Here is a 12,586-nt window from a genome sequence, read left to right as displayed (position 1 = left end):
AGTCTTCTCTCCAGCCTTCCCATGGCAGTTAACAACCCACCACGTGGGACTGTAACCTTCCCAGCCATGTTCTTTTAATGGATAAACTCTCTATAGTATGAATTTATGTTTGGAATATTCACATAAATCATTCTCCTGCCTGCCTTTATCAACATCGTATATTCAAAGTTTTCAGGTTTATATTAATGTAATGCTACTTTTCTACTGAGGTTCCACAAGACTGACGAAAATAATGGATCTGGTGCCAAGTTCTAACCTTAAAGCCAGTCATTCTCAACCAGAGCAGTGCCAGAGTCACTCTGGAGTTTCCAAGGGATTGGCAGAGAAGCCACCGCCAGACAAATGAATTCAAGTTCCTGTGGGTTGGATATCCACTTTATAGTATTTATTTATGAGTTTCCAGGTGATTTTACTAGCAACCAGACTTAAAATTCACTGCTCTAAGCCATTGCTTCTAGAGGAATGTCAACAGGGACAAAGCAGCCAGTGAAATAAAAATGCAAAACAGGAAATGACATACACATTTATTTGAAAGTGAGGTTATATTATTTTATATATAAAATAAGTATACAAACTATGTTTACATGGTTTATATATATAATTATTTTTTATATAGCCAGGCACTGTGGCGCATGCCTGTAATCCCAGTGGCTTAGAAGGCTGAGGTGGGAGGATTCTGAGTTCAAAGTCAGCCTCAGCAAAAGTGAGGTGCTAAGGAATTCAGTGAGACCCTGACTCTAAATAATATACAAAATAGAGGTGGGGATGTGGCTCAGGAGTCAAGTGCCCCTGAATTCAATCTCCAATACTCAAATTATACACACACACACACACACACACACACACACATGTACGTATTTTTACATCATCTGGGTTGGACCAAATACTGCAAGTGGGGAGGCAGCAAATGACTCATATCTGCAAATATCATCCCCAGTAAGATGAAGAACCTTTAGCAGGCCCTTAGTCTTCCCTTCACGAGTGGGAAGTACTGTTAACATCAATTCCCCAGTGTACGGTCCAGTATTAAAATCTAAGCAACACTAGGAAAAAGAAAAAACACTCTGAACTATGCTTGACACTCAATATGACAGGAAAAATATTCATCACCATTTATTATCTGGCTCCAATAAACCCTTTTTATTTTTCTATATTTAGTCACTTTTACAAATAACAGGCATAATAAACAGATAAGTCATTTAATTTGATATTTTAACAAGAATTTTAAAACAGCAATCCTAAACTTTTTCCCCAAACTTCTGGTCTGAAAAGCATTCATTCCTAGTATGGGCACTCCATATGCAACTCCCCACCTATCTCCTGTCCTGCCTGAGCCAAGCAACATCCACTACAGAACACCAGAGTTCAAACACCAGAGGCTCTCGCTTATCATGACTTCTGATCCTTCCTGTGTGGTCCTGTCTATTTCTCAAACAGATGCAAACTGCTGCTGAAGAAAGAACAACCATCTTTTTTTGCTCCTCAGCTGCAAAATGTTTTCACTTATATTTATAGACACCAAAAAAGATCAATCTAATGATTTTTTGTTGTTTTTTTATGATCTACTCTCTTCCAATCACCTTTGCACACATTTGTCCACTTATTTTGTAGATAAGTGTTAAGAAATAAATGTTGGAGTCAAACATCATAAAAGATGAAAAAATGTTGTTACACGTGCTTTTGTTTTTTAATCTGAACGAGATGGCCCAGGTTCTTGTTGATAATTGTTGTTTAAGGAAGTTCTTCCTAACAGACTAAATGAATATTCCACATTTCCTTTTCTTCTGCCACAGAAATATATTGTTTGCTCACCAGTCCTTGGGTTTGAGGACATTTAACTAAGCCATCATCTGCAGGCTCAGTCTGAGACCTCACTTAGCTGCTCCAAGTGCCCTCTAAGACTGCCTGTGGAGGGCCACCATCAGCCTCTGTGTTTTTCTTCCAACCAGACTAAAAACTGAAAAAGACCTCCTCTGTCAATCTTTTCTTTCCACTATGGATGGGAAAATGAACTTCCTGAATTCTCACCTGGGTTCAGTGAAAAGCAAAAGAGGAGACAATGGATGGTGTCTCCAGTCTTTTTTTTTTTTTTTTTTTTTTTTGGTATCAGGGATTGAACCCAGGGGTGCTTAACCACTTAGCTATATCCTCAGCCCTTTTTATTTTGAGACAGTATCCCTAAGTTGCTTAGGGCCTCACTAAGTTGGTGCAGGTGGCTTTGAACTTGTGATCCTCCTGCTCAGCCTTCTAAACTGCTGGGATTACAGGAGTGCACCACCGAGCCTGGCTACATTTTCTTGCAATACATTGGGCAAGGCCCTGAGAATGTTAAAGGATGACGCAATAATGACCATTATTTAATTTACCATATTGTCTGCTAGGGATTTCATAATTCCTCCATTTTCTGGTGATTTTTGCCTTATTTAGTAAACTTGGAAACAAATGATGAACAGTGTTGAAATAATATGTAGAATAAGTAATGGCAAAATGTTCCAAAACATAGGGAAATTAAGATTCTGAAGATACTATAATATAAAAATGGACAAAAAGATCCAAAGGGACATTTGCTAATTTTAAGAGAGTGACTTTTACTTTATTTTATAAAATGTTTTCCCTTAGTTCTTTATATGATCTCAGAAAAAGAATAAGAGTCATGTGATATCATTCCTTAAAGGGCTTGAAGAAGAGCTCAAAAGTGAAAACTGTGTCCACTGGATCCTGGCAGCATGAGGGTGAAGATATTCCATTTTAGTTTTAGTCTTACTTAAATGTAGCCCTGTCCCAAGAGAAGATAAGGACTCAAGACCAGCAAAATTCCATTCATTTATTTTGACAAAAATATAGAAAGTATTAAAAAAATTTTAATAAAAAAATCTTCCATTTCTATCACCAGGATCAAACTACATCTAAAGTCTTCTATAACCTTCAAAATATTCACTATGCACATGCACACATACATATACACCCACCTAGGGAGTTCTCTGCTTTCTTGAGCATAAGCAGGATCACACTGTAGGCATAACAACCCTGTATCCTGACTACCACTGTAGATTCTGGCCCCCTTTCATGCCCACTTATGCAGATCTACCACACCCTGGTACTCCCAGGAATAAATGTTTCCATTTACTTAACCATTTCCCTAGTAATGAACACTGAAGATAGCTCCTGGGTTTTTCGACTGCAGATATTACAGCCCTGACTGTCCTGCTCATAACAGCTCAGACACGCTGAATAAGTCATCCTTTATCAACACAAACTTTATATCTAAAACAAAACAAAACCTCATGAGCCTTCTCAGCTCAGGACCTTTGTACCCACTGCTCCCTCTCTGGGAATGTGCTGTCCTGCACCTCTGCTTGTCTTGGTCTCAGCTGAAACGACTTTCCCGGGGAGACCTCAGGACACAGCACTAGTGCCCTTCTGATCCTGCCACTCCTCCCTCCTAGCACTCATTGTGCTTTTTGATGATACCCACATTAATGTCTGATGGCTCCGCTGCACTAGGCTCTAGAGGACGGGGCCCATGCAGGACACTGGAATTTTCACTGCAAGCCTTGCATAATGTGGAGGAGGGACCTGACCAACCTGCAGTGGACAAAGAATGCTACTCTGCCAGCTGTCCCCTGAAGAGGAGCAACTGACCACTGCGCAATCACATGCTCTACAAGTTTTCAACAGCAAAACTGACTATACATGTAACATGATCATTTCCTACAAGGGAAAACAGGCTACTTACACCCTATTGGCAGGGTCTGAAGCCACATATCACCATGTCTTTGGTTAAGAATTCTGTTCCTCTAATTATGGCTCACGGAAAATGGACACAAAAATTTCACTACAGCAATATTTCTTCACTACCCATTTCATCATAAGGAAAACTGCAAATAATCTAGCTTTTCAATCAAGGGCCTCCTGAAAAAATGCACTGCTATATTTACACAATGGAACAATTTACAGCCATTAAAAATTTCTTATCAGGGCTTGAGGTTATGGCTTAGTGCTTGCCTAGCATGTTTGAGGCACTGGGTTCAATCCTCAGGACCACATAAATTAATTAATTAAAGGTATTGTGTTCATCTATAACTAAAAATATGTATTTTTTAAATTTCTTAGGTATGTGTTAAAGGAGTTCCCCAGGGAATTATAAGTAAGTGACATAACAACATTTTCATGATAAACACTTTAGTGGAAAAGGTGTTACTGTACCATATCATCCCATTTTTATGAAATAAGACAGGTGCATGTATTTACTTATGTGGGTACTAACATCCACCAAAACATGTAGAGTGATTAACTACAAGTAGCAAATTTATAAATTCTTTATTTTCCTTTTTTTATTTCAAAAATTTTTATAATTCATATGTACTTCTTTTTTCCCTCTGTACTAGGGTTTGAACCCAGGGCCTCATGCATTTAGGCAAAGGCATACCACTGAGCTAAATCCACAACTTTGTTCTTCACTTTATTTAGGGTCTCACTAAATTGCCCAGGTAGCCTCAAGCTTGCAATCCTCTTACATGAGAAATTCTGAGCAGCTGGGATTACAGGAGTGTGTACCATGACCTGGCTCACATGCATTACTTTAAAAAAAATAAAATTGTATTTTAAAAAGGTTATCTTGGGCTGGAGATGTGGCTCAAGCAGTAGCGCACTCACCTGGCATGCACGGGGCGCTGGGTTTGATCCTCAGCACCACATAAAAATAAAGATGTTGTGTCCACCGAAAACTAAAAATAAATATTAAAAAAAAAAAAAGGCTATATTTACTCTCTGCTCCCCACCAACAAGATGGCCTGGCAAAATCAAGGGGGCAGCACATTTAGGAGATTTATTACTTCTAAGAAAAACTTTCATCCCAGTTTCTGATTCCTTGTTTCTCAATCACTGTCTTCCAGACACTTCCAAAAGGCATTGTCTCTATTTCAAACCATACAGAGCTGCTCAGGAGCAAAGAGAAGGGAAGCCAAGGTTCATGAGTAGACTGAAACATCACTCCAGCAAAGCTCCTCAAGGAACTTGCCCTGGAAAGCATCTGCTACAGCCACTGCTACAGCCCACCCACAGGTACATTCCTTTGTAGCAATGTTGTGAACACTCCCAAGGAGGACTCGAAGGGTAACTGTGAAGCACTGACAATACTCAGGAGCTACGGTTCTCAGCTCCTGCTTTACATTGACCCCAAGAGCAAGTAAACAACAAGAGCGAAAGCCAGACTGCTGGGTTTTACCCAAGCCCTGCTGCTTTAGAATCGAGTGGGGTAGGCCTAGGAATTTTTTCTTAGACTTCAAGTGATTTTGATGCAGACAACCCACACACCACCATTCAGCAATCATCTATCAACTGTTGGCTAGAAGGAACTGAGAAATACCTACTCCATCTGACTGCAATTACATGAGCATCAAAGTCAAGTAAAAAGGATGAAAGGTCTCCAACATAACCCAGACCACCCTACCCTTTTGGTATTTTAACAAATCTCATCTCTGAGAGACTCTTCTTTTTAACTTCATTAAACCATCTTCTCTTAAGTTACCATCTGATTCTTTTATTTGATCTTTTGTGAACCTTGGACTTAGGATATGTGATGAAGATGGAAAACGGGAACACTGCAAACAAAAGAAACACCAAGTGCTCCTGTGTGGCTAGCTACGAAGCCACAGAGCACCCTCCTGCGCTGGGCTGTCACACTGCCACCAGCTGGGTATAGGTCAGACCTCAGCAAGGTGCTGCCCAGGGTCTATGTGCGTCCCCACCTGGCATCACACACTTAGCCCTATGCTCTGGGCAAGACCTGGCATCACACACTTAGCCCTATGCTCTGGGCAAGACTATCTTCTTTGTGACCTTGCTACCTGGGGAGGAAAAGTGGAATGCCACCCATGGGCATTTTTAGATGACAATCCCTACTGGATTACACAGAACCATGACCTCAACATTCTCGACTCACTAGCTTTCTTTCTAGACCTTTGGTGACTGAATTTGTGATAAAACTCTACCTTACCACAGAAAGTCACTAAAGCTTTGGCCTGTCACCTCAGTAGCAATGGAGTCACTGATTTCCTAAAAAATGATATTCCTACTTAGTCACAAAAAGTTAGAATCATTTTCCTGTCATGGTGGTTTTAAAATATGGTCCCAAATTCTTTGATATGCCTCTCATCCAGAAGTAGGGTTCTACACATTGTGAATGTCCTAAAAGCCACTGAATTGTACATTTAAGATGGTTAAAATGGTGGAATTATATAAATTGAGTGGGGTGGGGTGAAGTACTGGGAATTGAACCCAGGGATTTGAACCCCAAGCTATACCCCAAAGTTCCTCTTTTCTTTAAGACAGAATCTAAGTTGCCCAGGCTGGCCTTGAACTTGCAATTCTCCTGCCTCAGATTTCCAAAGAGCTGGGATTACAGGTGTTGCACCATCACATCTAGCAATAATGTGATTTTTTTTTACTTCTAGGTAAGCAAAATTAAATATAAGTTTCCATTATCTCCTTCCTTTGAATGAGAGCTGTGCCTAGCTTGTCCTGTAAAATAACAGAAGTGATACTGGCACTGGCATTAAGAAACTGGAAGGTGTTTCCATTTCCCATCTTCTAGGATGCTCCTTCTTAGAACCCAGCTATCATACCCTGAGAAAGTGTAAGCATTTCTTGCAGATTCACTAAGAGAAGAACTAAGGTTCCCAGGACAAAAAGCCAGCTTAGCTTCCTGCTGACAGCCAGCACTGAATTATCAGCCATTTTGAAAGTGGGTCCTCAAATCTACATGGAGCAAAGGTAAACCACCCCTGCCAAGTCCTAACTCAATCACAGATTCATGAGCAAAATAAATGCCTAGTGATATTCAAACCACCATTAAGTTTTGTGATAGTTATACAACAATGAATAGCAACCACGTCTACAAAATAAAAAGTGACCTCGTAAAACAGGTCAAAAATTCTGACCTGGTACCTTGTCGGCAGACTCTGGCAAGCCTAACAGTCAACACTCGTCCAGACTTTCTAATGTGTTTACCCCACACTCACGTCACTCAACCATGTCAGGAATGAACCAGAAGACATCTGACTTTCTTGCTAAGAGATTGAAAAAGGAAAGGTGGGGTGGGACAAGAAGATATAGGATACAAAATCGTGTAGACTATAAAATAATAAAAATTACAGGCAGCTGTCAATACACCTTAGAAAAAGGACCTTGACAGGCTCCTTCCCGGCCCTCCAGCTTTGCTACTCCTCACCTCCAGTCTCTCAGGCGGAGGCTCGTTCTGCAAGATCCTCAAGGCTTTAGCAGCAGCATCGTGTTTCGCAGCCTGTCTCGTCTTTCCTTTCCCATTGAATTGCTGTCCTCCCACAGAAAGTTCAACTTGATAAAGTAAGGGTGGAACTGGAAATGGGTAAAAGTACCTAAAAATAAAAGGGAGTTAAGAAGATTAGTTTTGAGTTGTTGATAAGTCACCCATACGTTCTCTGGCAAATTCCAAATATTTCCTTCATTATGACCTAATCACATTAACATTCGCTTGCTACACCAAAAAATAATGTATCAATATGTCCAGAAATTTTGTAAAGGTTTTAAAATGAATTCCAATTATTATAAAACTAAATACTGGGTAGTAATTCACACTTCATTTAATACACAAGGGCTTATAAATTACATTAGTTTAATTTATAATGCTAGCCTATTCTGACAAAATCTAAAATGGATTAGACTTTGGCTGAAACAGAAAGTAAATTGCTTTGCTTCTGCTTAGATTTTCTCTTGCTTGTCTCCATAAGAAGTCTGCTAGAAAGGACCCTCATTGTGAGATGAGGTGGCTCAGTGGGAGAGCATTCGCCTCACATGCCCAAGGCCTGGGTTCCATCCCAGAACAGAAAAAGAAAGGAAGGATTCTCATTTCTAGAAGCCCCACCTGTCCATAACCTTGCAGAGTTTGCTTTCTTGCACTTCAAACTTCTATTTCTAAAATGCAGAAGGAAGAGAAAGAAATACTTCCATTTTGATCATCAATGTCTTATGTCTTATTACTTCCAGCAGGTTTTCAACATGGGACATTTTCAAGTGTCAATATTTTAGTTCACCAAAGCCATTTACAAAACATACAAGTTCAAAAGTCAAAAGATACCAAATAAACAATAATCAAGAAATCTACAAATGCTGAGAATCTTGGTGTTGTAGGAATCATGTTCAAATACGATACAGTTACACAAAGTAGATACGAGGGTGCTCTCCAGCTAGACTGCTGGGGGCCCAAGAACAGTGCTCATAAGGAATATGATTGGGTTCTTTCCAAAAACAGAAGTTAAAAGAGCACTAAAACAGTTCCAAAGGCACAAGTACAAAATTTATTCTCCACTTGGCAGGCCCAAAGAAGACAAAGTCATTATTCATATAATTCACAGATAATAGTCTATATAAGAGATCAGATATATTTTTACCTGTATTTTACAAAAGGCCAAACATACGTACCTCGGGGGATAAGCACCTCCTCTCATGTTGTAGTTGTAGGTGGACTGCATCCGAGAGTAAGGGTCAACAGGCTTATACATTGGTTTTTTCCCAAGTTTCATGCACAGTGCATTTAGTTGAACAGTAGGAGTTATGCTTTCTGCAACACAGAATCAACACAAAGAACTGGGGTTTTTTTCCCTGACATAAGAATGATGATCACTAAAATAAAAAAGAACAGCATACCTTCCACTAATTATATTCAGGATGCATTAAAAAAGGGCCTGAGTACTTCACTGCTAGAATCAGGTCAGGAAATCCAAGAATCTGCTGTGACTTCTCAAGATTAATACACAGGCAACAGCATAAAATATATTTGAAGAGCTATCGGAGAGCGCAACAATTTAACCCACTACCAGTAAAAGCCCTACTGTTCAACTGTCAGAAATAAGTTACAATACGCATCAGTTTTCCCACTTTAAAAACACTGCTTGGGCTGGGGATACTTGACTCGTATGCACAAGGCCCTGGGTTCAATCCCCAGCACTACCAAAAAAAACCTGCTTCACTGTCCAAATTACTTTATAGTTTGAGAATGCTTTACCAATATAAATTTGCTTGTTCTGATTTACTATTATTGGCTTACATGCAAAAGTATGTTTGTTCATACCACTTATTTGCATAATGCATTTATTAAATACTAACTGTATGCAAAGCACTGTGCTGAGCTTGAGAGACACACATGAGAAGGACAATGCAATGGGCAGATGCCCCAGGTCAAGATCACTGAGGCAACAGCAAAGTAAGTTCATCTGGAGAAGCCAGCTTGGGTCCAAACAATATTCAGATGACCTCCATCCTTTATATCACAAAGGGGTTTGACTAGTGATCATATTTGTTAGCAAAATGAGTTCCACTCTCATTCACCACAGAGCAAGTCTTTACCTCAGAATTTTCATATTTGTCTTTAGAAAATATACACTATTAATTTTTTAATTTGTTCTCTCTGTTCATGCAATTCATAAACTTTCATAAACCATTTAAAAAGAAAATCAGTGTGGTGCAGTGGCATATGCCTGTAATCCCAGCAGCTTGGAGGGTGAGGCAGGAGGATCCTTAAGTTCAAAGCCAGCCTTAGCAACTGAGCAAGGCCCTGTCTCAAAATAAAAAGGTCTGTGGATATGCCTCAGGGATATAAGCATCCTAGGCTAAATCCCCATTCAAAAAAAAGAAAGAAAGAAAGAAAACCAGCCTGAAAAGGTCAATGACAGTGCACAAGCACATTTTATAACAATCCTTCAAAAAATAAAAACAAGGCCAGGCGCAGTGGTACATGCCAATAATCCCAGCAACTCAGGAGGCTGAGGCAGAAGGATCAAGAGTTCAAAGCCAGCCTGAGCAAAAGCGAGGTGCTGAGCAACTCAGTGAGACCCAGTCTCTAATAAAATACAAAATAGAACTGAGGATGTGACTCAAGGGTCAAGTGCCCTCAACTTCAATCTCTGGTATTTAAAAAAAAAATTTCTTTACGGGGCAGGGATTTGTGGCTCAGTAGTAGAGAGCTTGCCTAGTATTCATGGGGCCCTAGGTTTAGAATCCCAGCCCCCCCCCCCGCAGGAAAACAATGAAAAAACAGACTTTTTTTTTACCAAACTCAGTGCATTAATCAAATTTCTTTGAGGGGGAGGGCTGTGGTGGGTACTGGGGATTGAACTCAAGAGCCTAGACCACTGAGTAACATCCCTAGCCTTACTTAGTATTTTATCAGAGACAGGGTCTTAATGAGTTGCTTAGCGCCTCGCTGCTACAGAGAATAGCTTTAAACTTGCACTCCTCCTGCCAAAGCCTCCCAAGCAGTTGGGATTAAAGGCATGCGCCACTGCACTTGGCTTCCAATTTCTAAGAATATCTTTGGGGTCTATACAACCAGAGGGTCACAGTAGTCACCAGCCTTTCGTCCTTGTGTTAGAATTCTACTTTATACAAAATCTATATAGTTGCATCTTAAGTACAGCCTAAATCATTTTAAGAACAGCACAACCCAGAGAATTTAACTGCAGTAGAGAATGAATTCGAAGACTACCATAAAGAAATTAAAGGCAGCCAGGTGCAGTGGTGCACACCTGTAGTCCCAGTGGCTTGGGAGGCTGGGGCAAGAGGGTAGAGGGTTCAAAGCCAGTCTCAGCAACTTAGCAAGGCCCTAAGCAACTTAGTGAGACCCTGTTTCTTTATTTTTCTTTTTTTGTGGTGCTAGGGATTGAACCCAAGGCCTTGTGCATTCGAGGCAGGCACTCTATCAACTGTTTCTAAAGGGCTGGAATGTGGCTCAGTGGGGTTAAGTGTCCCTGGGTTCAATCCCTGGTACCAAAAAAAAGGAAAGAAATCAAAGGCAAAAAAGAAAGGTCTGACTGAGACTTTCCAGACTAGTCCCTGTCTACCCCCAGCCTGGGGAGACTTCATTCATGCGAGGGGACTTTGCCAAAACAGCCACTTCAACCACAGCCTTTGGGTCAGTAGTTCCCAACTTTCCACAGACATAGCCCTTGATTTGTATTGTCCCTGCTTGAGGCCTTTGTTTAAAGAGCTATGACCTCCTACATGTATAAGTAAAGATTTAAGTTATTTTCAATTCCTTTTGAACCATCAGGAAACATTACTGACATCAGCGCTTCTGATCAACAGATTATATCAGTATTATACACTGACCTGACATGATCCCACCTAAAATCCATGTTCTTAATAATCTGCACAACCTTATCAAAGAAAAAAATGTACATTCCTTATGCTTTTCTGAAATCTTAGAAATGATTTGGGGAAGCCTCTTCCCATGATCAGCTTAGCAGACCATCAGAAGAGAGACTGTAGACTGAGAAGTGCTGCTTTAGGGGCTGGGGTTGTAGCTCAGTGGCAGAGCACTTGCCTAACATGTGTGAAGCACTAGGTTCAATCCTTAGCACCATATAAAAATAAAACAAATAAAATAAAGGCATGTTGTCTATCCACAACTACAAAATAACAAATAAATAAATAAATAAATAAAAGAACTGCTACTTTAGGGTCAGGATAAGAATTCCTGGGCTGGGGTTGTGGCTCAGTTTTAGAGCTCTTGCCAACCACATTTGAGGTCCTGGGTTCAATTCTCAGCACCACATAAAAATAAATGAACAAAATGAAGCAACAGATGGGTGTATGCCACAGTGTAGGATCTGTGCTTTCAAAACCTATAAGTTAGTTAAGAAACTATCCACATGCATACAAAAGGTACTTCCAGACACACTTTGGGAAAGGAACCTGTCTTGGCCCACACATAATACCTATTTTTTTTTCTTTGCTATAAAAAGGGCAGGCTATGGGTTTAGAAAAAAATATTTCTTTCAAAGTTCTAACAGCAGCTCCAGTTCAAACTTGTCTTTTCTTTTTGTATTGGAGATTGAACCCAGAAGTGTCTAACCACTGAGCTATATCCCCAGCTCATTTTATTTTTTATTTTGAAGGGGCTCATTAAGTTGCTTAGGACCTCACTGCTGCTGAGGCTGGTCTCAAAACTTTCAAGCCTCCCCTGCCTCAGCCTCCTAAATTGATGGGATTACAGGTATGCGCACCACACCCTGCTGTGTTGGGCTTTTTTTTTAAATACTAGTTCCTTCAGTTTCCCAGTGCTGATCTCCAAACATTAGCGGTACTAAGATACTAACAAATAAAAAGTATAAGCTCTCAATTCAAGAAATCTGATGTCAGCTGTAACATGTCACTTGGACCTGGAACACATTTTATGGTCATGGCTACAAGGCCTGGTCATTGCCTTAGTAATTTATTCTTTTACCCTATTTTCCTTCCTATTGTTTTTATAAGTAGAAAAAGTTTTTCTAGTATCCACTGACTAGAATTGAACAACACTCCATGAAAATATTATTCTTTGAAAGATGGAGTTAAGCAGAGAGTCTAAAGACTATTTTCTTGAATGTTAATAAACTTTGAACAACTCAGCAAGACCTGTTTCAAAACCTAAAAAAAAAAAGGACTGGGGAAGTAGCTCAACAGTAAAGCACCCCTGGGTTCAATCCCCAGTACCATAAACAAACAACTAACTATTTGGGAGACATCCAAATAGTGTCTTCCAATTACTTCTCATAAAGAGATATTGCAA

The 12,586-nt window shown here is 40.0% G+C and overlaps 1 protein-coding gene across 13 annotated transcripts in view; it reads right to left on the bottom strand.

Moving 5' to 3' along the window:
- Stau1 (staufen double-stranded RNA binding protein 1) overlaps positions 1-12,586 on the bottom strand; it is a 55,531-nt gene that overhangs the window by 20,830 nt on the left and 22,115 nt on the right. For all 13 annotated transcript variants that reach the window (XM_078051967.1, XM_078051968.1, XM_078051962.1 and 10 more), the window contains 2 exons: positions 8,461-8,599; positions 7,232-7,397 (listed from right to left, as the gene is read on the bottom strand). In XM_078051967.1, the coding sequence (XP_077908093.1) occupies positions 7,232-7,397; positions 8,461-8,561 (267 nt within the window). In that variant the 5' untranslated portion in view covers positions 8,562-8,599. The remainder of the gene's footprint in view (positions 1-7,231; positions 7,398-8,460; positions 8,600-12,586) is intronic.

This window comes from Ictidomys tridecemlineatus, chromosome 5, assembly GCF_052094955.1.
Source record: "Ictidomys tridecemlineatus isolate mIctTri1 chromosome 5, mIctTri1.hap1, whole genome shotgun sequence".
NCBI lineage: Eukaryota > Metazoa > Chordata > Mammalia > Rodentia > Sciuridae > Ictidomys > Ictidomys tridecemlineatus.
Note: the sequence above shows the minus strand (reverse complement) of the source record. Positions and strands in the feature narration are given on the sequence as shown.